The 25,213-nt window shown below is 49.4% G+C and overlaps 1 protein-coding gene across 2 annotated transcripts; it reads right to left on the reverse strand.

Moving 5' to 3' along the window:
- Positions 1-7,008: 7,008 nt before the first annotated feature.
- Positions 7,009-24,935, reverse strand: KEAP1 (kelch like ECH associated protein 1). Of its 2 annotated transcripts, none has more exons than XM_053583282.1 (6): positions 23,921-24,935; positions 20,028-20,713; positions 15,477-16,162; positions 12,204-12,409; positions 11,767-11,943; positions 7,009-11,353 (listed from the first exon to the last, which is right to left on the reverse strand). In XM_053583282.1, the coding sequence occupies exons 2-6, from the start codon at positions 20,664-20,666 to the stop codon at positions 11,187-11,189; spliced, it is 1,875 nt and encodes a 624-aa protein (XP_053439257.1). In that variant the 5' UTR covers positions 20,667-20,713; positions 23,921-24,935; the 3' UTR covers positions 7,009-11,186. The 2 variants fall into 2 exon arrangements, with proteins under 2 accessions (XP_053439257.1, XP_053439256.1); XM_053583281.1 differs by lacking the exon at positions 23,921-24,935 and adding an exon at positions 23,044-23,430.
- Between the last annotated feature and the right edge of the window lie 278 nt (positions 24,936-25,213).

A 25,213-nucleotide genomic window follows, 5' to 3' on the forward strand; every position in this document is an offset into this window, starting at 1 on the left:
CTCCAGCTGCCCTCGAGATACCTCTATCATCAGGTCCATTTTGCAGATAAAGAAACTGAGGACTGGCTAGGCACTCGTAGCACAGTGGTTACAGCGCCAGCCACATACACCGAGGGTGGCGGGTTCAAACCCGCCCCAGGCCAACTAAACAACAATGACAACTGCAACAAAAAATAGCCAGGCGTCGTGGCAGGCGTCAGGAGGCTGAGTCAAGAGTTAGAGGTTGCTGTGAGCTGTGACACCACAGCAGTCAACCAAGGGCGACACAGTGAGACTCTATCTCCAAAAAGAAAGAAACTGAGGACTGGGAAGAGATCACACAGTATGGAGAAAATTCAGGGAAATGAGGCAGGGATCTTGCTTCACCCAGTACCATTGGCTTCACCGATGATAGCCACATGAAACCTTGAGATGTGGGTATTATTTCCCCTCTTTAATAGCATAAAAATATAAGGAAATGCAAATAAGAATAAGACCCCCATTTATTTTCATCTATTGGTAAATACTGAAAAGATGGACCATATTTGGGGGTATACAAAGCACTTTCACAGCTCACTGGTGTTGGTGGAAGCTGGAACACATGGGTTTCCAGGAGTGGTCTGACAATATTTATCAAAAACAGGCCGAGGCTCGCCGCCTGTGGCTCAAGCGGCTAAGGTGCCAGCCACATACACCTGAGCCGGTAGGTTCCAATCCAGCCCCGGCCTGCCAAACAACAATGATGGCTGCAACCAAAAAATAGCCAGGCGTCGTGGCGGGTGTCTGTAGTCCCACCTACTTGGGAGGCTGAGGCAGGAGAATCGCTTGAGCCCCGGGGTTGGAGGTTGCTGTGAGCTGTGATGCCACAGCACTCTACCCAGGGTGACAGCTTGAGGCTCTGCAAACAGGGCTGCACCTGTGGCTCAGTGAGTGGGGCGCTGACCCTATATACCGAGGGCGGTGGGTTCAAACCCAGCCCTGGCCAAACTGCAACAAAAAATAGCCGGGTGTTGTGGTGGGCGCCTGTGGTCCCAGCTACTGGGGAGGCTGAGGCAAGAGAATCACTTAAGCCCAGAAGCTGGAGGTTGCTGTGAACTGTGATAGAATAGCACTCTACCAAGGACAATAAAGTGAGACTCTGTCTCTACAAAAAAAAAAAAAAAAAAAAAGAGGCTGAGTGATGTGGCTCACACCTGTAATCCTAGGACTCTTGGAGGCAGAGGGGAGTGAATTGCTGCAGCTCTGGAGTTGGAGACCAGCCTGAGCCAAGAGTGGGACCCAGTCTCTACTAAAAATAAAAAAATTAGCTAGGCATCATGGTGGGTGCCTGTATTCCCGGCTACTAGGGTGGCTGAGGCAGGAGGATGGCTTGAGCCCAGGAGTTTGAGGATTCTGTGAGCTATGATGTCACTGCACTCTAGCCTGGGACAACAGAGCGAGACTAGGTCTCTCTCTCTCTCTCTCTCTATATATATATATAGTTGTTATGTGTTGACATTATATATATATCACATAACAATAAGGCCAGGCTGAGCAGCTCCTGTCTGTAATCCTAGCACTCTGGGAGATCAAGGTGGAAGATTGCTTGAGGCAAGGAGTTTGAGACCAGCCTAGGGAACAAAGTAAGACCCCCTTTTTTGTTTTGTTTTGAGACTGAGTCTCAATCTGTCGCCCTGGGTATAGTGCTGTGGTATCAGAGCTCATAGCAACCTCCAACTCTTGGGCTCAAGCAATCAAGCCATCCTCTTGCCTCAGTTTTTTCTTTTTTTCTCTCTTTTTTCTTTTTTTTGAGACAGAGTCTCACTTTGTCGCCCTCTGTAGAGTGCCGTGGTGTCTCACAGCAACCTCAAACTCCTGGGCTCAAGTGATTCTCTTGCTTCAGCCTCCCGAGTAGCTGGGACTACAAGTGCACGCTATAATGCCCGGCTATTTTTAGCAACAAGGTCTTGCTGTTGCTCAGGCTGGTATCCAACCTGTGAGCTCAGGCAATCCACCCGCCTCGACCTCCCAGGGTGGTAGGATTACCGGTGTGAGCCACTGCACCCCGCCTTGCTTTTTTTAGTCTTCAATATTTTCTGAACTTTTTGCAATGTGTGTGTATTACCTTTATAACCGTGGGCAAATTGTTTTATAATCAGGAAAAAGAAAAAATATTCGGAATTTTTTATCTGGGAGATACAAAACCGTGCCGGATAAGCACACAGAAGCTAGATTCAGCTTGCCTGGATTCTGGTTTAGACGTTGCCCATTTAATGGCTGGGCTAGTCTGAGCAGTTTACTTACCTACTCTGTGCCTCAATTTTTTTCGCTGTAAAATGCAAATAACAATAGGTCAGATTTACTGAGAGCTCTTTTTTTTGTTTGTTTTACATAAATTATCCGACATCATTCTCACAACAGCCCTATCAAGTATGTATTATTTTTGTAAACGGGTCACACGCAGAGGCTGGCAAAGAGGCAGGGCTGGGCTCACAAGCCCTCGAGCACCTCCTGGAATGGGGCCCGGAACTACAGCAGGAGCAGAAAGGAGCGCACGCGCAGAAGGAGGGGAGGCGTGGCTGGGACTGCCGCAGCCTTTTCTCCATTCCGATTGGCTGGAGTAGTTGTCATTCAAGATTGCAGCCAATGGGGTATGTCAGCTTCTATCTTACCCGAGGGCCGAAGTATCCCATGTACAGCGAGTCTTTAGGCGCTCTGATGTGACCCGCCCGAGGTACAGGAGAGTGACCCCAGCCTTTTTTCCTGCGAGCGACCGAGAGTCGTGCCCCACTTCTTGAAGGAACCCTGGCATCAATTCTCTCTTCTTATTGTGCTCCCTTTCTACGAGACACCCAGGCAGCGCTCCCTCTTCCTACGGGGGCCCCCAAGTCGTTTTCTCTTCCTGAGGGGACCCCAGAGTCGTTCCTTTATCCCCGAGAAGGGGACTTGTCCCTCCATTTCTTTTCTTCTCTTTTTTTTTTTTTTTTGAAATAGTCTCACTATGTAGCCCTCGGTAGAGTGCTGTGGCTTCACAGTTCACAGCAACCTCAAATTCTTGGGCTTAAGCGATTCTCTTGCTTCAGCCTCCCAAGTAGGTGGGACTACAGGCGCCCGCCACAACGCCCCAGTATTTTTGTTGTTGTTGCAGTTGTCCTTGTTTAGGAGGCCTGTGCCAGACTGGAACCCCCCAGCCTCGGTGTATGTGGCCTGCGCTCTACTCACTGAGGTACAGGCGCTGCCAGTCCCTCCGTTTCTTGAGGTCTCCTATTATTGCTCTTCTGACACCTGAAAGGGACTTATCATATCTCCATTTTTCTTAAGGGCACCTTCCTTGTTCCCATACAATTTGAGGCAGACCCCTACAAGGGCTTGAGTGGTTCACCTACATATGAGAAGGCCCCAAATCCCACCCCTTGTGCTCCTCTTCCCCCCCACCCCAGTTGGGGAGAGGAGAATGCAGCACTCAGCTCATCCCTCAGAGTTGAGGGGGGAGATGAAACTAACAGATAAAACAAGCCACGTCACATGTCACATGAGAAATCCTTTAAGGAACTGAGGCTGTTTCTCCTAAAACAGCCACAGGAAGAATCTAAAGCTTCCTTAACATATTGATCAAGTGTATCTCACTTTCCTGATATTGTGGGCAAGTACTTATTGAGTGATTGGAGATAGGTAGTGCTGTCACCTAGAAGAGGCATCATTTTTTCCCATGAAGTCCTGAGAGATCTGTTGGCAAAAGCAGAGGGAGATCAAAAATGTGTCCTTGTCTTTATTTATTTACGTGTCCTTGTCTTAAACAGAAATCCTAACAGGCTGAGTAACTCTCCTCTTCCAAGGATCTAACATAATCCATACTCTTGGAGAAGCATCTGAAAGACTTGGACAATTGCATTCAATCCCACACAGATTTACTGTACTCCACTATGACCAAGAATTTATGTACACATCATTCACATATGTTGCAATCCAGTACTCTGTGTATGTGTGGAAATAAAGAACAAGACAGGATAAAAATATGACCAGGTACTTGGTTTACACCTATAATCAACACTTTGGGAGGTTAAGATCAGCCTGGGCAACATAGCGAGGTCCCATCTCTACAGCAAAAAAAGAAAAGAAGAATCAGGGCGGTGCCTGTGGCTCAGTGGGTAGGGTGCTGGCCCCATATACCTAGAGTGGCAGGTTCGAACCCGGCCCTGGCCTAACTGCAACAAAAAAAATAGCTGGGCATTGTGGTGGGCACCTGTAGTCCCAAGCTACTCAGGAGAGAAGATTCTTAGGCAAGAGAATCGCCTAAGTCCAGGGTTTGGGAGGTTGCTGTGAGCTGTGTGATGCCATGGCACTCTACCCAGGGCCATAAAGTTTGACTCTGTCTCTACAAAAAAAAAAAAAAAGAAAGAAAGAAAAGAAGAATCAGGTAGGAGGAAGAAATGAGGAGATGTCGGCAAAGGGGTACAAATTTCAGTTATGCAAAATGAACAAGTTCTGGAGCTTTCACATACACTAATGTGAATATGAGTAACATTATTTATGGTATACTTGAAACATGCCAAGAGGGTACACCTTTAAGTGTTCTCACTCAAAAAGAGAAAATGGTACCTATGTGAGCTGATGGAAATATTCGCTTAATTGTGATATTTCACCATATATATATATCAAATCATCAACTTGTGCATGTTAAATATATCCAATTTTTTTTGTGTGTGTGTGTGAAGATAGAATCTTACTTTGCCGCCCTCGGTAGAGTGCCATGACATCACAGGACTCACAGCAACCTCCAGCTCTTGGGCTTACCCAATTCTCTTGCCTCAGCCTCCCGAGTAGCTGGAACTACAGGCGCCCACCACAACGCCCAGCTATTTTTTGTTGCAGTTTGGCCTGGGCTGGGTTTGAACCCACCACCCTCGGTATATGGGACGGGAGCCCTACTCACTGAGCCACAGGCACTGCCCAATATATCCAATTTTTAATGGCTTAACACAATTATGATATATTTGATTCGTTCATGAGGTACTGAGCTGCATGCCCTCTCCAGGTATACCACACTGCCAGCACCTCAGGGTTTTCATCAGCCCAGTAGCTCCTCTATACAATTTTCCCCCTCCAGAAACCAGTTCTATCTCTGTTGCCCAGGTGACAGAGAGAGACCCTGTGTGTTAAGAAAAAAAAAGAGGGAGCGGCGCCTGTGGCTCAGTGAGTGGGGCGCCGGCCCCATATGCCGAGGGTGGCGGGTTCAGACCCAGCCCCGGCCAAACTGCAACAAAAAAATAGCCGGGCATTGTGGCGGGCGCCTGTAGTCCCAGCTGCTCGGGAGGCTGAGGCAAGAGAATCGCGTAAGCCCAAGAGTTAGAGGTTGCTGTGAGCCGTGTGACGCCACGGCACTCTACCCGAGGGCGGTACAGTGAGACTCTGTCTCTACAAAAAAAAAAAAAAAAAGAAAAGAAAGAGGGTGGTGCCTGTCGCTCAGTGGGTAGGGCGCCAGCCCCATATGCTGAGGGTGGCGGGTTCAAACCCGGTCTCAGCCAAACTGCAACAAAAAATAGCCAGGCGTTGTGGTGGGTGCCTGTAGTTCCAGCTACTTGGGAGGCTGAGGCAAGACAATCACCTAAGCCCAAGAGCTGGAGATTGCTGTTAGCTGTGACGCCATAGCATTCTACTGAGGGTGACAAAGTGAGACTCTGCCTCTTAAAATGATAAATAAAGAATAAAAAATTTTAAAAAGAGGGCATCCCCAAACACTGGGCACTGGATGGACAGTGATTCTGGTTTGCTGGAGTGGCTGGGGCTGAGATCAGGAACTGTGAAACCAGCTGGGAAAAAAATGGAGGAGAAGGAAGTAAGAGACCCAGAGATGGAGGGAGAGGGAAAGAGGAAGTTAAGAGTAGAAGATGGGAAGAGAAGTTTTTTGTTTTTTTTTTAATTTATTTATTTATTTATTTTTATATATTTTTTTGTAGAGACAGTTTCACTTTATTGCCCTCGGTAGAGTGCCATGGCGTCACACAGCTCACAGCAACCTCCAACTCCTGGGCTTAGGCGATTCTCCTGCCTCAGCCTCCCGAGCAGCTGGGACTACAGGCACCCGCCACAACGCCCGGCTATTTTTTTGTTGCAGTTTGGCCGGGGCCGGGTATGAACCCGCCACCCTCGGTATATGGGGCCGGCGCCGGGTATGAACCCGCCACCCTCGGTATATGGGGCCGGCGCCGGGAAAAGAAGTTTTAAAAAGTTTAGAAAAGGAGTTCTAGATGAAAAACCATTAGATGGATGAAGTTTAGGCAGGGTCAGAGAGATTTCCTGTTTTCTTTTTTTTTTGCAGTTTTTGGCCAGGGCTGTGTTTGAACCCGTCACCACCTCCGGTATAGGGGCCTGTGCCCTACTCCTTGAGCCACAGGCACTGCCCAGATTTCTCGTTTTCTTTTATCTCCCCAGAAGAAGGATCCGTTTAGCTGAGTCTAATGTGGTATACTTTGGCCCCCCAAAGGGGCTTCTCCCCATCCCGGGTTCAGCAACAAATGAAAGGTTACGGAGCCAAAGATGATTATTCTGAGGTGCAAGATGAAAGAAAAACGGAGGCCCAGTTTGTGCAATTAAAATGGCTTTATTCCACCTGGGTACAGGTGGGGTGAGATTTCCAACCGGGAAGAAATCCACCAGGATTCTTGTTTTGGGGGGGTTTTTCTTAGAGACAGAGTCTTCACTTTATCACCCTTGGTAGAGTGCTGTGGCATCACAGCTCACAGCAGCCTCCAGCTCTTGGGCTTAGGCGATTCTCTTGCCTCAGCCTCCTGAGTAGTTGGGACTACAGGTGCCCGCCACAATGCCCGGCTATCTTTTGTTGCAATTTGGCTTGGGCCGGGTTTGAACCCGCCACCCTCGGTATATGGGGCCGGTGCCCTACTCACTGAGCCACAGGTGGCACCGGATTTTCTTTTCTTTGAGACAGAGTCTCAAGCTGTTGCCCTAGAGTACTCTTGCCTCAGCCTCCAGAGTAGCTGGAACTACAGGTGCCCGCCACGATACCTGGCTATTTTGTTTGTTTGTTTAGTAGGCCCAGGCTGGGTTAGAACCCACCAGCCCCAGAGCATGTGGCTGATGCCCTAATCACTGAGCTACATGCACCCCAGTTTTTTAATTTTTTTTTTTTCAGGTTTTTTTTTTGGCCCGGCTGGGTTTGAACCTGCCACCTCCAGCATATGGGGCCGGCACCTTACTCTGTTGAGCCACAGGCACTGCCCCCAGTTTTTCTATTTTTAGTAGAGAGTGGGTGGGGGGGGTCTCAAGCTGGTCTGGAACCCATGAGCTCAAGCAATCCACCCACATCAGCCTCCCAGAATGCCAGGGTTTCATGCATGGGCCACCTTGTCCAGCCCACAAAGCAGCATTCTTGGTTTGTTTGTTTTTTGTTTGTTTGTTTTTTGTTTTGGCCAGGGCTGGGTTTGAACCCACCACCTCCGGCATATGGGGCCAGCGCCCTACTCCATTGAGCCACAGGCACCCCCCTCTTGGTTCTTTTTTTCTTTCTTCTTTAAGAGATAAGGTCTTGGCCTTGGCTGGGAGCAGTGGCTCACACCTGTAATCCTAGCACTCTGGGAGGTGAAGGTGGGTGAATTGCTTGAGCTCAGGAGTTTAATGTTGCTGTGAGCTATGCCACAGGATGACTCTACCCAGGGTGACTCTCTGTCTGAAATAAAAATAAAAAGAGAGGCAAGGTTTTGCACTGTCACCCAAACTGGAGTGCTCCGGACCAGTCATAGCTCACTGTAGCTTTCAATTCTTGGGCTCATGTGATCCTCCTGCATCATCCAGGGGGTATGGGATCAACTGTGTTGCCCAGGCTGGTCTATGAACTCCTGGCCTCAAGCTGTCTTCCCACCCTGGCCTCCCAAAGTGCTAGGATCACAGACATGCCCCACCTCAGCCAGCCAGGACTCCTGGTTCTAACAAAATCAACAAAAACAAAATGTTGTTAGTTTGGGGGGTAATGGAAATTAAATTTATGGGTAGGAGGCGACAAGAGTGAATAAGAAGCAGCAGAAAATGGCAAGAAACAAAAGATTTTTAAATATGAGACAAAAGAGAAGAACCATCAAAGGAAAAGAGTGATAGATTTGGAGGCAGCGCCTGCGACTCAGTGAGTAAGGGTGCTGGCCCCATACACCGAAAGTGTTTGAACCCAGCCCCGGCCAAACTGCAACAAAAAATAGCTGGGCGTTGTGGTGGGTGCCTGTAGTCCCAGCTACTCAGGAGGCTGAGGCAAGAGAATCGCCTAAGCCCAAGAGCTGGAGGTTGCTGTGAGCTGTGATGCCACAGTACTCTACCCAGTGTGACAGCTTGAGGCTCTGTCTCAAAAAAAAAAAAAAACAACAACATAAATTTGTTACAACCATTTTAGAGGGTGATCTGGTAGCATGTAGTAAGACTGTGTCTATCCCCTGATCTAGTGATATACACACTTGTACCTAAGGAAACGCAACTATGAAAGGGTGTTGTAGCCTTGTCTATATATTCTAGGAAAATAGAACAATCTAAGGGCCAGGCACAGTGACCCACGCCTGTAATCCTAGCATTCTGGGAAGCCAAGGCAGGTGTCTTGCCTGAGCTCACCTGTTCTAGACCAGCCTGAGCCAGAGCAAGACCCTGTCTCTAAAAATAGCCGGACGTTGTGGTGGGCACCTGTAGTCCCAGCTGTTTGGGAGGCTGAAGCAAGAGAATTGCTTAAGCCCAGGAGTTTGAGGTTGCAGTGAGCTGTTAGGATGCCTTGGTACTCCAGCCTGGGCAAGACAGTGAGACTCTATCTCAAAAAAAGAAAAAAAAAAAAAGGAGAGAGAGAGAGGAAATAAAATATTTCCTGTCCAGGCCGGGTGTGGAGGCTCACGCCTGTAGTCCCAGCGCTGTGGGAGGCTGAGGCGGGTGGATTGCCTGAGCTCAGAGGTTCAAGACCAGTGTGAGCAGCAGTAAGCCAGAGTAAGACCTGGTCTCCACTAACAACATCAAAAACAGCCAGACATTGTGGTGGGCGTCTGTAATCCCAGCTACTGGGGAGGCAATGGGAAAGAGCACCACCAGAGGAAGAAGAAAACTAACAAAAAAGAAAGAGTACTTCAAATGAAGAATGAACAAACAAGCTGAAATTAAAAATTAAAAAAAAAAAAAGGGCGGCGCCTGTGTCTCAAGGAGTAGGGCACTGGTCCCATATGCCAGAGGTGGCGGGTTCAAACCTAGCCCCGGCCAAAAAAATCCAAAAAAATTTTTAAAAAAATTTCCCATCTGGCAGCGGCTGTGGGTCAATGGGTAGGGTGCCGGCCCTACATACCAAGGGTGGTGGGTTCAAACCCAACCCCAGCCAAACTGCAACAACAACAACAAAAATAGCCGGCTGTTGTGGCGGGTGTCTGTAATCCCAGCTGCTTGGGAGACTGAGTCAAGAGAATCACCTAAGTCCAGGAGTTGGAGGTTGCTGTGAGCTGTGTGCTTTATCTACCAAGGGTGATAAAGTGTCTCTTAAAAAAAAAAAAAAAAAAAATATATATATATATATATCTAAGCTACTCAGAAAATCCTATGAATTCCCCAGGAGTTGGGACCATGCTTCATACATCTTTTCCCCACTGTAGCACAAAGAGCTGATTAGTAGAACAAATCCAAGCCACATACATACCACCTCCACACAAATTGTTCAGAAGAGACCAGGGGATTGAACCCCTTGCCTAAGATAACCACCAGTTTCATTTCTAAGAAACCCCTTTGCCCTTTTAATATCCAGGTACCTAAATAAAACAAAGGTGGGTTCAAACACTTTCAGTCTATGCTATTACAGAACATAACAAATGGCCAGATATTTTCACCAATTTTGGAAGGCATGTTAGAGGTGGTTTCCCTTGAAATAAATATAAAATGTATAGGGTGGCACCTGTGGCTCAGTGAGTAGGGCGCCGGCCCCATATGCCGAGGGTGGCAGGTTCAAAGCCAGCCCCGGCCAAACTGCAACAAAAAAATAGCTGGGCGTTGTGGCGGGCGCCTGTAGTCCCAGCTGCTCCAGAGGCTGAGGCAGGAGAATCACGTAAGCCCAAGAGTTAGAGGTTGCTGTGAGCTGTGTGACATCATGGCACTCTACCTGAGGGCGGTACAGTGAGACTCTGTCTCTAAAAAAAAAAAAAAAATATATATATATATATACATACATATATATATATATATACACACACATTATATATATATAAATGTATAGCACAAGGATTCGGTAGCTGATGCTGAGAGAAGACCCTTGATGGCATCTTTGCCCTGGGACTCTACCAGCAACAACTGTCACTCAATGGGACAGAGACAATTCTGTGACTTCTTACTTAACTTTGTGCCTTTCTTTTATCATTCTAATAAAAAAAATGCATAGCACATATGAGATTGAACTTGAGAACCCTAGGAGATACGTCAAAGACTTAGGTGTTTGTTTCCCATGGCAGCTGAAACTAAGAGAGACAATTGTGCAGTTTACCTGTGGAAAGAAAGATGCCCTACATTATCAAAATGCAATGGGCAGAGATAACAAACTGGTTTCAAATACAAGTCTTAATCAAAGACTTGAGTGCATTTCAGGAGAACGGCCTTTTCTGTTGCTGGGTTTAAATGTTCTAGCTAACATCCCAGGTGGAAGACACTAGTTAGTTTGTTCTTTATTTTCCTTGGAAAGTTACAGGTTACTTATCAACAAAATAACTGTCCAGGCCAGAGATATCCAGTAGCTTCTATGTACAAGACCATTCCCCAGGAGCCACATTAACAGAGGGATTACAACTCCCAAGGCCTCACTGGCCCCCCCTTCCAGGTCTCTAGGAATGAATCACAAAGATGGCAGTAACAAAAACCAGGCTAACCTCAGCACCTGCTTTCAAGAAATAATGGATGCTGGAGTGTGACTCCAGCCTAGTATCTGGCCAGCAGGTCTGGGGGCCTCTCTCCTAGAGGTCTGCCTCTGCCCATCCCACAATCTAGGCAGTTGTCTCGAACCTTCCTGGGAGTGCTCTGAGGGGCTGGTGGGTTCCTGCCCTGCCCTTCCTTTTCTTTCAAGCTATTGTTTAAACACTGCAGCATCCAGCCTCCCTTCCTGGAGGATGAAGAGTATTACTTGCACTGTGGTCTTTTCTCTTGTCCCTGTTTTTGTACAAAAACAACAATACTCTCCATTGGACTGTTTTGTTTTGTTCTCTTCCCAAGAAAATAAAATCAGCTCAACAGGTACAGTTCTGCTGGTCAATCTGCTTCCGGCAGGGTTCCATGGTGACAGCTACACCCACCCCACTCCGGCCAGATGTCATGCAGGTCACCTCACTCCAAGTGTCTGTGTCTGGGTCATAACATTCCACACTGTCCAGGAATGTGTGACCATCGTAGCCTCCTGCAGGGAGAGCAGAGGAGATGGTCACTATAGGTCAAATCATCTCCCAGGGCAGGGAAAAGTAAGAAGGAAGCAATTATGAGACCCAAAAGCCACCTGTCCCCAATAGGTGGGGCTTGGTAGGACTCTCCTTTTTCTTTTTTCCTATCATCACAGTTCACTGCAACCTTGAACTCCTGGGTTCAAATGATTCTCCTGCCTCAGCCTCCTGAGTAGCTCTGACTACAGATGTGTCCCACCATGACCAAGTAATTTTTTTTTACTTTTAGTAGAAATGGGGTCTTGCTGTATGTCCCAGGCTCTCAAACTCCTGGCCTCAAGTAATCCTCCCACCTTAGCCTCCCAAAGTACTGGGATTACAAGTATGAGCCACTGCACCCGGCCATGGACTCTTCTCTACACCAACGCCTCACCAAGGACGTAGATTCTTCCCTGGTGCACGGTGATTCCCAGGGCACTTCGCCGATGCTTCATGGGGGCTACAGAAGTCCATGTCTCTGTTTCCACATCATAGCGTTCCACACTGTTCAACTGGTCTTGACCATCGTAGCCCCCCGCAGCATAGATACAGTTGTGCAGGACGCAGACACCTAAACAGCACCGTGTGGAGGGGGTGACTCCAGGACCAAGCCTTGGAGCCCTAGTCACCACCTATCTGGGGGATCCTTCATCTCATCCTTCCCCCCTCTCCCAAAGGAACCCTCAGAAATAAGCCAGGAGAGGCTATGACTCTAACAGAATCTACCTCTTCTATGAGTGTCACAGGGTAAGGGTTGCAGTGAGAGGGTCTCATCCTGGAACTAAGTGGGACATTTCCTGGAACACTCCCCTCCCCACAGCTCCCACCCACCTGCCCCGCTTCGGATGGTGTTCATGGGTGTGATCATCCGCCACTCATTCCTCTCTGGGTAGTAGCACTCTGCAGAGTTAAGACGGTTTGTTCCATCAAAGCCACCAACAGCATAAAGCAGACGGTTGAGGACAGCCACACCCACCCCAATCCTTCGCATCAGCATTGGGGCCACCAAATGCCACTCGTCCCGTTCTGGCTCATACCTGTAATGGCATAGTAAGAAGAATGATGACAGCAGCCATCAGAGCTGCCTCCATGGAACTCTCTACAGGCTAGGTACCCTATTCCTTGTGACACTTGAACTCTTTGACCCTTACAGCCATTCTCCAAGGAGCCAGGTACCAGCAACTCCATTTTCCAGATGAAGAAACTGATGGTCACAGCCATCAGTTGCTAAAGGCCATACCTGCATCTGTTGGACCCCAGTGGCTTCACCCACCCCTGCCAGGCCCCTGCTGAGTCTTATGTTACAGAGGCCCACCCAGTCACAGATAATGACAAGGCAGAGTTACAGAAAGGTGTAATGGCATGTCCAGGTCACCAAGGAGCAATGGAGCTGGGGTTTGACCCCAGAGCCCTAATTCTAACACCTAGGCTATTGTCTAGGACAGTTTTCCTCAAAGTGTGATTGATACTCAGAGTTTTTCTTTTCTTTTTCTTCTTTCTTTCTTTCTTTTTTTTTTTTTTGAGACAGAGTCTCAATTTGTCCCCTTGGTAGAGTGCCGTGGTGTCATAGGTCACAGCAGCCTCAAACTCTTGGGCTCAATTCTCCTAAGTAGCTGGGACTACAGGTGACTGCCACAATGCCTGGCTATTTTTAGAAACAAGGTCTTGCTCTGTCTCAGGCTGGTCTCCAACCTATGAGCTCAGGCGATCCACCCACCTCAGCTTCCTAAGTGCTGGGATTACAGGTGTAATCCACAGAGCCACTGTGTCTGATACTCAGAGTTTTTCAAAGATGAGGTAACCACATGTCCCAGTTGTCCTGGGTACTTCCTTCCATACCTGTACTAGAATAATTAATAGTGTTGCTTTCATTCTCAGAAGTGGCCTACTGAGGGTGATGCATAGTCCCTTCATCCATAGACTATACATTAGAAGCATCTGGGTTGTTTGTTTAAAAATCTCATTCTTAGGGTGGCACCTGTGGCTCAGTCGGTAAGGTGCCGGCCCCATATACCGAGGGTGGCGGGTTCAAACCAGGCCCCGGCCAAACTGCAACAACAACAACAAAAATAGCTGGGCGTTGTGGCAGGCGCCTGTAGTTCCAGCTACTTGGGAGGCAAAAAAAAATCTCATTCTTGGGCGGTGCCTGTGGCTCAAGGAGTAGGGTGCCGGTCCCATATGCCAGAGGTGGCGGGTTCAAACCCAGCCCTGGCCAAAAAAAAAAATCTCATTCTTCCTAGCACTCTGGAAGGCTGAAACGGGTGGACTGCCCTGAGCTCACTGGTTTGAGACCAGCCTAAGAAAGAGTGAGAGTCCATCTCAAAAAATAGCCAGGTGTTGTGGCAGGTGCCTGTAATTCCAGCTACTCAGGAGGCTGAGGCAAGAGGATAGCTTAAACCCAAGAATTTGAGGTTGCTGTGAGCTATAATGCCACAACACTCTACCAAGGGCAACAAATGAAACTGTGTCTCAAAAATTAATTAATTAATTTAAAAAATAAAAAGAAATAAAAATCTCATTCTTGGCTGGACATGGTGGCTCACACTATAACTCTAGCACCATGGGAGGCTGAGGAAGGAGGATTCCTTGAGCTCAGGAGTTCAAGACCAGCCTAAGCAAGAATGAGACCCCATCTATACTAAAAATATAAAAAATTAGCCAGGTGTGGAGGCATACACCTATAGTCCCAGCTGCTCAGGAAGTTGAGGCATGAAGATCACTTGAGCTCAAGTGTTTTGAGGTTTCTGTGAGCTCTGATGACACTACAGCACTTGGCAACAGAGTGAGATTCTGTCTCAAAAAAAATTAGGCTCGGCACCTGTAGCTCAACAGCTAGGGCACCAGCCACATGTACAGGAGCTAGCAGGTTCGAATCCAGCCTGGGCCTGCAAAACAACAGTGACAACTACAACAAAAAAATAGCTTGGGTGGTGCCTGTGGCTCAAGGAGAAGGGTGCCGGTCCCATATACTAGAGGTGGTATTCAAACCAGGTGGGTTCAAACCTGGCCCCAGCCAAAAACTGCAAAAAAAAATAGCCAGGCACTGTGGTGGGTGCCTGTAGTCCCAGCTACTTGGTAGGCGCCTGTAGTCCCAGCTACTTGGAGGCTGAGGCAAGAGAATCACTTGAGCCCAGGAGTTTGAGGTTGCTTAGAGATGTGACACCACAGCACTCTACCCAGGGTGACATAGTGAGACTGTCTCAAAAAAATAAATAAATAAACTAAATAAATAAAATAAAAATCTCATTCTTCAGCCTGGTTCCAAACCACCAACTCCAGATTTCTGGTATCTCTAGCAGTAGGTGAGGGAGTCTGCTTTATCTTAAGCTCTGCGGATTACTACTGTATCCTATAACACACTTCTAGGAGGAGGGGATGGTGCAGGACTAAATGAGGTAAGGGTGGAAACCTAAAAACCTCAGCTTCTAAATGCAAGGTCACCATGAACAATTGTGTAGGTTGTGCACAGCACATCTAAAAGGGCACCTTCTACCCTGAAGAATTCATTTACTATAACAAATTTGAGACAGATGGCAATGAGATGTTATGTCCAAATAGAATTAACATATTAGAACAATTTCAAATAGGTCACTGTACCTTGAATTTCTTGGTTCATGTGATCCTCCTGCCTTAGTCTTCCAAGTAGCTGGGACTAGGAGCATGCACACCACACCCATCTAATTTTGGGTATGTGTGTGTGTGTGTGTGCAGAGATGGGGGTCTCACCATATTGCCCAGCCTGATCTTAAACTATTGGCTGCAAGTGATCCTCCCACCTTGGCCTCCCAGAGCGCCCCCCGGCATTACAGGCATGAACCACTGTATGCAGTCCAAAAATTTCAAACTGATGGAAATGGTTTCCAAATCTGCATACAGCTGTATGGATTTATGACCATCCTGTAAGCAATTAACAGTGCCAGGCACATCATCCAAGGTCACTGACCATAAGTATCCCAGAAATGTAGCTTCACCTTGAGAACTCTACTTCCTGATAGCAGGAAGCAGAGATCCACACTCAACAACAAAAATTTCCAGATCCCAGTGGCTAGAGACCTGTTAGTAGCAAGATGCTTGTAATCCACCCTTCCAGGCCCAGCCACTCACCTTTCCACGCTGTTGTGGTGGATGCAGCCGTGGGAGCCACCGACCGCATAGATGTGCCCATCAATGACGCCAACCCCAATGCGGTTGCGTGGTACGCTCATTGGGGCACAGGGGGACCACTGGTTGGTCATAGGATTGTAGCAGTCCAGGGCACTAGAGTCGGTGTTGCCGTCAGGAGAGTTGTTGCGGCCGCCCACTGCATACAACAGCCCACCCACCACACAGCCTGCCAAGCCACTGCGCGGAACCTGCAGGTCTGCCAGCCGGAGCCAAGTGCCATCACTGGGGTTGTAGGCTTCCAAGTAGCTGAGGGACTGGCGGAAGTAGCCGCCAGCCGTGTAGATGAGCCGGCCCACCTTGGGTGCCCGGCATGGCATCACCTGCGTGGGCTTGTGCAAGGTTAGCTCCTGGAAGATCTTCACCAGGTAGTCCTTGCAGCGGGAGTCTGACTTCAGGATCTCACACTTCTGTAACTGCATCTGCAGGAAGTGCGGCGTCAGGGAGTGGCAGCGAACCGCCCGCAGCAGCGCCTGGATGTAGAAGCGCCGCTGCTCGCAGTCATACTTGACCCAGTTGATGCACGCGTGGAAGACCTCAGACTCACAGCGCACGTTCAGATCATCCCGGCTGATGAGGGTCACTAGCTGGCAGTGGGATAGGTTGAAAAACTCCTCTTGCTTGGCCACCTACAGGGGGCGGAAGTGGGATGGGCTGACTCTTGTGTGTCTCCCCCACCCCTCACCAAGCAGGACCTTGGACAGGTTACTCTAGGTGCCTCTGACGGTCTCAGCATCATCATCTGCAAAACGGGGACTCGAATAGTATGAACCTCTTAAATTTTGAGGAATAGCCGGCCGTGGTGGCTGCGTGCATGTAGTCCCAGCTACTCAGGAAGCTGAGGCAGGAGGATTGCTTGAGAGCCCAGGCATTCGAGGCTGCAGGGAGCTATGATCACGCCCTGCACTCCAGCCTGGGCGACAGAACGAGAGACCCTGCCTCTAAAAAATAAAAATAAATAAATAGATAAATAAATTGTGAGGATTAAATGAGTTGATACTATTGCCAGGCACTCCTATAAATGGGCAAAGACACAATATACTATGTATATTTTTGTATCATTTGGTTTTTGAGCTTAAAGAATATGTTGCCTATTTTGTTGTTATACCATTTTATGCTCCCAGGATTTCAATTTTTTTTTTTTTTTTTTTGTAGAGACAGAGTCTCACCTTATGGCCCTTGGTAGAGTGCTATGGCATAACACAGCTCACAGCAACCTCCAACTCCTGGGCTTAGGCGATTCTCCTGCCTCAGCCTCCCAAGTAGCTGGGACTACAGGCGCCCACCACAACGCCTGGCTATTTTATTGTTGCAGTTTGGCCAGGGCCGGGTTTGAACCCGCCACCCTCGGTATATGGGTCTGGCGCCCTACCTGCTGAGCCACAGGTGCCGCCCTCAATTATTTTTTTTTAATGTGACAGAGTCTCACTCAGTTGCCCTGGGGTTGAGTGTCGTGGCATTATAGCTCACAGCAACCTCAAACTCTTGGGCTCAAGTGATCCTCTTGCCTCAGCCTCCCGAGTAGGTGCGACTACAGGCACCCACCACAATGCCCAGTTTTTTTTAGAGACAGTGTTTTGCTCTTGCTCAGGCTAGTCTTGAACTCCTGAGCTCAGACATTCCACCTGCCTCAGCCTCCCAGAATCTGGGATTACAGGTGTGAGCCACCACTCTCAGCCCTGTTTGTTTTTATTTTAAGAGATGAGATCTCTGGGTGGGGTCTGTGGCTCAAAGGGGTAGGGCACCAGCCCCATATGCCAGAGGTGGTGGGTTCAAACCCAGCCCTGGCCAAAAACTGCAACAAAAAAAAAAAAAAAAATGAGATCTCGCCCAGGTGAGGTGGCTCACACCTGTAATCCTAGCACTCTGGGAGGCTGAGGCAGGTGGATTGCCTGAGCTCACAGGTTTGAGACCAGCCTGAGCCAGAGCAAGACGTCATCTTTAAAAATAGCTGGGCATTGGGTGGCGCCTGTGGCTCAGTGAGTAGGGCGTTGGCCCCATATGCCGAGGGTGGCAGGTTCAAACCCAGCCCCAGCCAAATTGCAACAAAAAAATAGCTAGGCATTGTGGCGGGCACCTGTAGTCCCAGCTACTTGGGAGGCTGAGGCAAGAGAATCGCGTAAGCCCAAGAGTTAGAGGTTGCTGTGAGCCATGTGACGCCACGCACTCTACCCAAGGGCGGTACAGTGAGACTCTGTCTCTACAAAAAAAAAAAAAAAAGGAGAAAAAAAAATAGCTGGGCGTTGTGGAGAATGCCTGTAGTCCTATCTACTTGGGAGGCTAAGGGAAGAGAATTGCTTGAGCCCAAGAGTTTGAGGTTAGTGTGAGCTATGACACCACGACACTCTACCAAGGGTGGCAAAGTGAGACTCTATCTCAAAAATATGAAAATAGGGCGGCGCCTGTGGCTCAGTCGGTAAGGCGCCGGCCCCATATACTGAGGGTGGTGGGTTCAAACCCGGCCCCGGCCAAACTGCAACCAAAAAATAGCCGGGCGTTGTGGTGGGCGCCTGTAGTCCCAGCTACTCGGGAGGCTGAGGCAAGAGAATCGCTTAAGCCCATGAGTTGGAGGTTGCTGTGAGCTGTGTGAGGCCACGGCACTCTACCGAGGGCCATAAAGTGAGATTCTGTCTCTACAAAAAAAAAATTAAAAAAAATATATGAAAATAAATTTTAAAAAAAAGAGAGATGAGGTGTCACCCAGAAACTCAGGGGGGAGTGCAAGTGGCGTCATTGTTGCTCAGCAACCTCAAACTCCTGGGCTAACATGATCCTCCTACCTCAGCTTCTGGAGTAGCTGGGACTATAGATACTCACCACCACAGGTGGCTAATTTAAAATTTTTTAGAGACAAAAGTCCTTACTATGTTACTCAGGCACCATGGTTTGAAACTATTGGCCTTAAGTGATCCTCTGCCATCAACTTCCCAAAAGGAGGGTATTACAGGTGTGAGCCACTGCTCTTGGCTTATTTTTTTTTTTTAAGATGAAATCATTTCCAAAAGGATAAACTGAAAAAAGGGGGAAGCAGTAGCAATAGAATATTCTGGAATTTAAAAAAGTACAGGTGTTGAAGAAATGTGCATGAGCTGTAATTTTGACTCTACCACTTTTTAGCTATAAGATTTGGGGAAAATCTTTGAAATGCTTCACGCCTTGGTTTTCCCTCTCTGTAAAGTGGAGATTGTATTAGTGGCCACTTTGTAGCAGGACTACTTCTGAGGTAGACAGGGCCCTGGACAAAAATTTCTTGTCATGCACCTGTCTATATAAACAATGGTGATCTGGTACCCTAAGCTTATACAATCCCAAGAAAGAAACTGTGTAGGTGGTTTTAGGGACCTTCCCAGGGACTGCTTTCCTGGAAGCCATGGCCATAGGACTAATACCAACATGCCTCGGGGCATCTGGTTAACCTCACTTGTAGTAGGGAGAGGAGAGCATCCAACCTCAAAGAGAAATGGGGATCAGGATAGCATCTATTCCAGCTGGTCCCAGCCACAGGAGGACTTAGAAAATAAGGAGGGGGGGGCATGGTAGCTCATGTCTATAATCCCAGCAATTTGGGAGGCTGAAACAGGAGGATTATTTAAGGCCAGGAGTTTGAAACCCTCCTGGGAGGCATCTCAAGACCCCACCTCTTCAAAAAAATACAAAAATTAACCATGTAGTGATGTAACCCTGTAGTCCAAGCTACTCAGGAGGCTGAGGTGGAAGCATCACTTGAGCCCAGGGGTTCAAGTCTGCAGTGAGCTATGATCACATCATTGCACTCCAGCCTGAGTGAAAGAATGAGACTTGTCTCTAAAAAAAAAAAAATTAAAGAAACGCATTTTCCAGTAAGGTACTCCAAAGCATGAAACTTGCTAAAGCTTGGGGCCTGGGCATTGCCCAGCCTGTATAGGCCAAAGTTCAGTACCATCTCATAGGATAGGAACAGTCAATGATTTAAGGATATGAGTCACTTAGAACAAGGGCTGGCCTACAGCAAGTCCTCAATAAACACTTATTATCACTTCAAGGGTACAATCTCTAGTTGTTGCCACCCAAGAATTAGGGCTGATCATTGTGACTTTTTCTTAAAGAACTTTCCTATGTTTTGTCACAACTTCCTCCACCGAGAGACAAAAATGAAACCAAAAGCATAAGGACATTGCATGGAACAAAGAATACACAACTAATGATCAGACTGAAGCCTGTCACGAGTGTCTAATAAATATTTGCTGACCGTCAGAAAGCCTGGGCTGCTCAGCACAGCCCAGGGTTTTGCAGCTGTCATGTTCACTACTCTCTGTGCCCACCTTTGGCCCTAAAGAAACCCAGGAACACAGAGACCCAGGAATATGTCACTTTCACCAGTTGTTAACCTGAACCTCCCACATTTTTTCTCCCTGCCTTGGGCCTTTACCTCTCATTGGTCCATCCCTGGTCCTTTTCCATCCTTCTCCTGACACTGTCCCCAAACAACTGCTCCAAGACCCCTCTCCTGCTCACCTCCCCGAAGTGCATGTAGATATACTCTCGGGCTCGCTGGTGCAGCTCAGTACAGCCTATCTGCTCGGCAAAGTTGGCGATGCCAATTGCGTTGCTGGGGTCCAGCTGCTGCACCAGGAAGTCGCTGCAGGCTCGGACGACACTGTCAATCTGGTACATGACAGCCCCATTCATGACATGGAGCACGCACTTCTCACCCATAGAGATAGAGGCTGTGTAGGCAAACTCGATGAGGCGCTCCATAACCTTGGGGTGGATGCCCTCGATGGACACCACCTCCATGCCCTGCTCCCGCAGCCCATTGGTGAACATAGCCTTGAAGACAGGACTGGATGAGGCCAGTACCACCTTGTGGGCCATGAACTGTGCAGCCGGTGCATCCTCATACTTGACCTGGAGGGTGACGTCACACAGCTGTTGGCTGAGCCTCAATTCATTCATGATACCAAAGGCCTGTTTGGTATGATCCTCCAGGGTGTAGCTGAAGGTGCGGTTGCCATGCTGGGAGGGTGTCACTTCAGCCTTACACTCAGTGGAGGCGTACATCACTGCGTCCCCTGCCCCCTTGGGGCACTGTGACTTCAGGGGCAGGAATCGGCTGCGGGCCCCAGCCCCGCTAGGCCTGGGTTCCAGCTGCATGGGGTTCCAAATGACAAGGAACAACACCACCTCTGGCACTCAGGGGCCTGGAAAGGAGAGAGCACAGGGCTGGGGGCAGAACCTGAGGCTGGGCTAGCATGTGTGAGGCTTCCTTTTATAAGATAAAGCAACTCTTAGCTCACTTTTTCTTCCCAAGCAAGCAAACCAGGTAAAGTGGAGTCCACTGTATTTGCAAACTTCCCCCTGACCTCACCAGCCCCAGGTATGTCTTAAAACACAGGGCAAGTTTGGGAGAATCACTTGAGGCCAGGAGTTCAAGATCAGTCTGAGCAACAGAGCAAGATCCTGTCTCTACCAAAAAAAAAAAAAGAAAAAAGAAAGAAAGAAAGTAAAATTAGCTGGGCATGGTAGCACATGTCTGTAGTTCCAGCTACTTGGGAGGCTGAGGCAGGTGGATCACTTCAGCCCACGAGTTCAAGGCTATAGTGAGTTATGATCATACCAGGGCAACAAAGTGAGACATTAACTCAAAAAACAAAAAGAAAACACAACACACACACACACACACACACACACATACATACACACACACAAACCCCATAGGTCTGGGCGGTGCCTGTGGCTCAATGGGTAGGGCGCCAGCCCCATATACCAAGGGTGGCGGGTTCGAACTCAGCCCCAGCCAAACTGCAACAAAAAATAGCTGGGCATTGTGGTGGGCACCTGTAGTCCCAGCTACTTGGGAGGCTGAGGCAAGAGAATCACCTAACCCAAGAGCTAGAGGTTGCTGTGAGCTGTGATGCCACAGCGCTCTACCGAGGGCGATAAAAAAAATAAAAAACAAAAAAACAAAAATAAATAAAATAAAATAAAAAACAAGAAAACCATAGTTCAGATCATGTCTGGGAGAGCAGGGGAACTGCTCTAAATTCTCCAATACCTCTCTTGGTACTAGAAGTAAAACCAAATTTCTGAATGGCAGCCAAGACCCTACACAGCTCCTGCCCATCTCCTCCTTTGCTCACTCTGTTCCATCCATCGGGCAGCCTTTCTCTTCACAGGGCATGTCAAATTCATTCCTTCATTTACCTCAGCGGACTTTTATTCAGTCAATGTCTACCACATGCACTGATCTGGGTACTGGGGATAGAGCAGTGAGCAAGACCAAAAAAAAAACCCTACCCTCCTGGATCAGGCAGCTGGGGAGGGAAGGACCATAAAATGAGCAAGACCTGAGCAGACATCAGGATGGTGAGGAAAATTACAATAGCAATGTGACAATGGGACAATGTGGTACCTCCTTTTCTTTAAATCAGCTAGTAGAGGCCTCTCTGAGAAGGTGAGGTTAGAGCTGAACAAGGATGAACATGATGAACAGGTAAGGGTATGGGGGAGAGGGTAGTTTTTCAGGCCAAGGAAATAGCAAGGGCAAAGACTCAGAAGGAGAATGAAATAGACAATCTGGAAAGTCAGTGAAGAATGTAGTGAGAGCTAATGAGGACAGAAATATTTCAAGGAAAGCCCTGGAGACTAGAGAGGCAGAGAATGAGGTTTGTTTTGAAAATGAGGGGTGGGAGATCTGCCGGAGGCTTCCCATGTTCACCTCTCATTTTTCTGGGGCTCAGTTCCTGGTCCCCTCCTCCCTGTTTTATTTTCATTACAGCGCTGCCAGCAACTGGAACTTAATTGTTTATTTGTTAAGGAGTAGACCGTCCATCCCCCTCGCGCCCCAGTCCCAACGATTCAAAGAGTAGGGAGCCCCAGGTAGGTCAACGTTGGGCCCACCCTCTCTTGTGTGTCTCCTGCATCGCTCCTGGGGTCTGGCACCACCCCTGAGGGCAAATGGGTAGCTGGCTGCCTGCCCACGCCACTGTGCCTGCCAGAGGGCCCTCTCCACCCGGCCCAGGGCACCGCTTGGCCACCTCTCCCGTGCCAAGCCCCTAAATTTGCCTCTCAGTCGTAGGCCAATGGGTCAACGGTGCCCCCTGGGTACCTGGCACTCCCCCCGCACCCCTGCCAAGCAGCGACAAGTGAGGACTGCGCATGCTCAGCCTGAGCTGCCACCAAGGCCTGGAGAAGAGAGGAAGTGACCCTGCCATGGCCCAGAGGGAGACCAAGCCCCCCAACTCCCCGAGGTCCCAGGGCTTCAGTCTGAACAGCTCTTCCTGGGTTCTCCGCCCAGCTTGGGTCTCTCCTGAGCCGCCCAGCTTGGGTCTCTCCTGAGCCGCCCAGCGAGTCGCGCTGTCCAACAAAAAGATCGGACACCGGCCGCTCCCTCCTGACCCTCCGCGGAGCCGTGCGGGAAACTTGGAAGCTCCCCGCGTCGTGGCTCCGGGTTCCCGTGTCCCCGGTCACGACCATAGGGGCGGTCGCGGCCTGCCGTGCCCGCAGCCCGAGCACAGGCTGCCTCACTCACCCTGCCATGGCCGCGCTCCGGCTCCGCCTCCGCCTCCAGATCCCCAGCGCCTCCATCACGGCGCGTGGGGGGAGGCGCGGAGCGTGCAGGTCACCGTGACTAAGCAGAGCCCGGCGCTGGCCGTGTCAGAATAAAAGTCCCCGCGGCCCCTGGCCTCCGGCGGCCCGGACTATAGACCGGCCTCTCCCAACCCTCCCACCCCCGCTTGCTCTAGACAAGCTGCGCAGCCCCAGTGCGGAGACCACAGCCTCCCGCCATTGCAGGGGAGCGGAGGACCGAGTCCCTGGGCGCAGCCACCCGCGTGGAGGGAGCCTCCAAGAATCAGAAGCCCGAACGTCCCGACCCACGTCTGGGATCGGGTGAATACCCCTCCCCGCCACTGCTGTCCGCGCGCTCACTTCGGCCGCCGTGTCGCCTCCGTAGGAGTCCTGGGCATGGGGATACCCGGACACTTAGCTGTACAGTGGTGCCGCTCGCGCACTGCTTTTCCTAGAAGGCTTAGGGGCAGCTGCTTCTCCAGAGCGGCTCCAGCCTAACCTTCCCTGCCTCGGACCTGCGGGCGCTTCTGCCGTCGGGGGGCGGGGGTGGGCCTCGGTTCCAGGGCGATGTGGCCTTGTGGGGTCGCGGCCGTCGGGTAGGAGACAGCCTCCGAACACCCGAAAAGGAGACAGGCAGAAGGCGGAGAAGGCTCCACGGGAAAGGAGCAGCGATTCCCCGCCCTTCTCGCAGGTGCTGGGCGGCCGTTGGGGAGGTTGGGGTGTCAGGCGAGGGCGCAGGGCCAAGCGCCAGTTCGCACTGTGCTTCTTCCTTTATCTCTCCACGGCGCAACTAGAATTTTCTACCTAATTAGGAGGTTTTGTTTTTATCTTTTATTTACCTTCAATGAAGATGCATATGGCGCTCCCTTGGTGGCATTTGTACCCCGGATCTGCGGCTTACTAGGTCTGGACCTGTGGGCCATTACTTAAAATTTCTCTGTGCTAGGCTGGGCACCCTGGTTCACGCCTATAACCCTAGCAGTCTGGGAGGCGGAGACGGGCAGATTGCTTCTATTCAGGAGTTCCAGACTAACCTGAGCAAGACTGAGACCTCGTCTCTACTAAAAATGGAAAAACGAACCGGGCACCGTGGCAGGTGCCTGTAGTCCCATTTACTCGGGAGGGTGAGGCAGGAGGATCGCTTGAGCCCAAGAGTTTCAGAGTTTGAGGTTACTGTGAGCTATGGTGACACCACACTCAACCCAGAGCGGCAGAATGAAACTGTCTAAAAAAAAAAAAAAATCTCTGTTTCAGTTTCCTCTCTCTAAGATGTTGAGAAAATCGTGAGGACTGGCGGCGCCTGTGGCTCAGTGGCTAAGGCGCCGGCCCCATATACCGAGCGTGGTGGGTTCAAACCTGGCTCTGGCAAACTGAAACAATAACAACAACAACAAAAAAAAAAGTCGGGCGTTGTGGTGGGCGCCAGTAGTCCCAGCTACTCGGGAGGCTGAGGCAAGAGAATCACCTAAGCCCAGGAGTTGGAGGTTGCTGTGAGCTGTGACGCTACTGCACTCTACAGAGGGCAACATTGTGAAACTGTCTCAAAAAAAACAAAACAAAAAAAAAAAAAAAAAAAAAAGCGCTTAGCCCAGGAGTTGGAGGTTGCTGTGATAAAGTGAGACTCTGTCTCTACAAAAAAAAAAAAAAATTCGTGAGGACTAAATGGGAATGCTTGTGTTCAAGAGATGTAAGTAATTGCTATTTTTGATGGCTTCGGATGATTTATGTCTGCTGTTTAGGATGTAAAAGTTGTTTTTTTTTTGGCTCGGCGCCTGTGGCTCAAGTGGCTAAGGCACCAGCCACATACACCTGAACTGGCAAGTTCGAATCCAGCCCGGCCCACCAAACAACAATGATGGCTGCAACCAAAAAAAAAAAAAAAAAATAGCTGGGCGTTGTGGCGGGCACCTGTAGTCCCAGCTACTTGGGAGGCTGAGGCAGGAGAATCGCTTGAGCCCAGGAGTTGGAGGTTGCTGTGAGCTGTGATGCTATGGCACTCTACCCAGGGCAACATCTTGAGGCTCTGTCTCACTCTGTTGTCCAGGATAGAGAGCAGTAGCATCAGCCCAGCTCGCAACGAACTCAAACTCTTGGATTCAAGTGTCCTCCTGCCTTGCCTCACCATCCTGACT

The sequence above is a fragment of the Nycticebus coucang genome, chromosome 3 (genome assembly GCF_027406575.1).
Source record: "Nycticebus coucang isolate mNycCou1 chromosome 3, mNycCou1.pri, whole genome shotgun sequence".
In the NCBI taxonomy this organism is placed as follows: domain Eukaryota; kingdom Metazoa; phylum Chordata; class Mammalia; order Primates; family Lorisidae; genus Nycticebus; species Nycticebus coucang.

Bases quoted from the DNA above. Each gene is read 5' to 3' on its own strand.
- KEAP1 (XM_053583282.1), bottom strand. From the start codon at position 20,666: ATGCAGCTGGAACCCAGGCCTAGCGGGGCTGGGGCCCGCAGCCGATTC. The intron at 12,410-15,476 runs GTGAGTGGCTGG...ATGCCATTACAG, and splicing joins CACCACAACAGCGTGGAAAG to GTATGAGCCAGAACGGGACG. The intron at 11,354-11,766 runs GTGAGGCGTTGG...CTCTCCCTGCAG, and splicing joins GGGAAGAATCTACGTCCTTG to GAGGCTACGATGGTCACACA.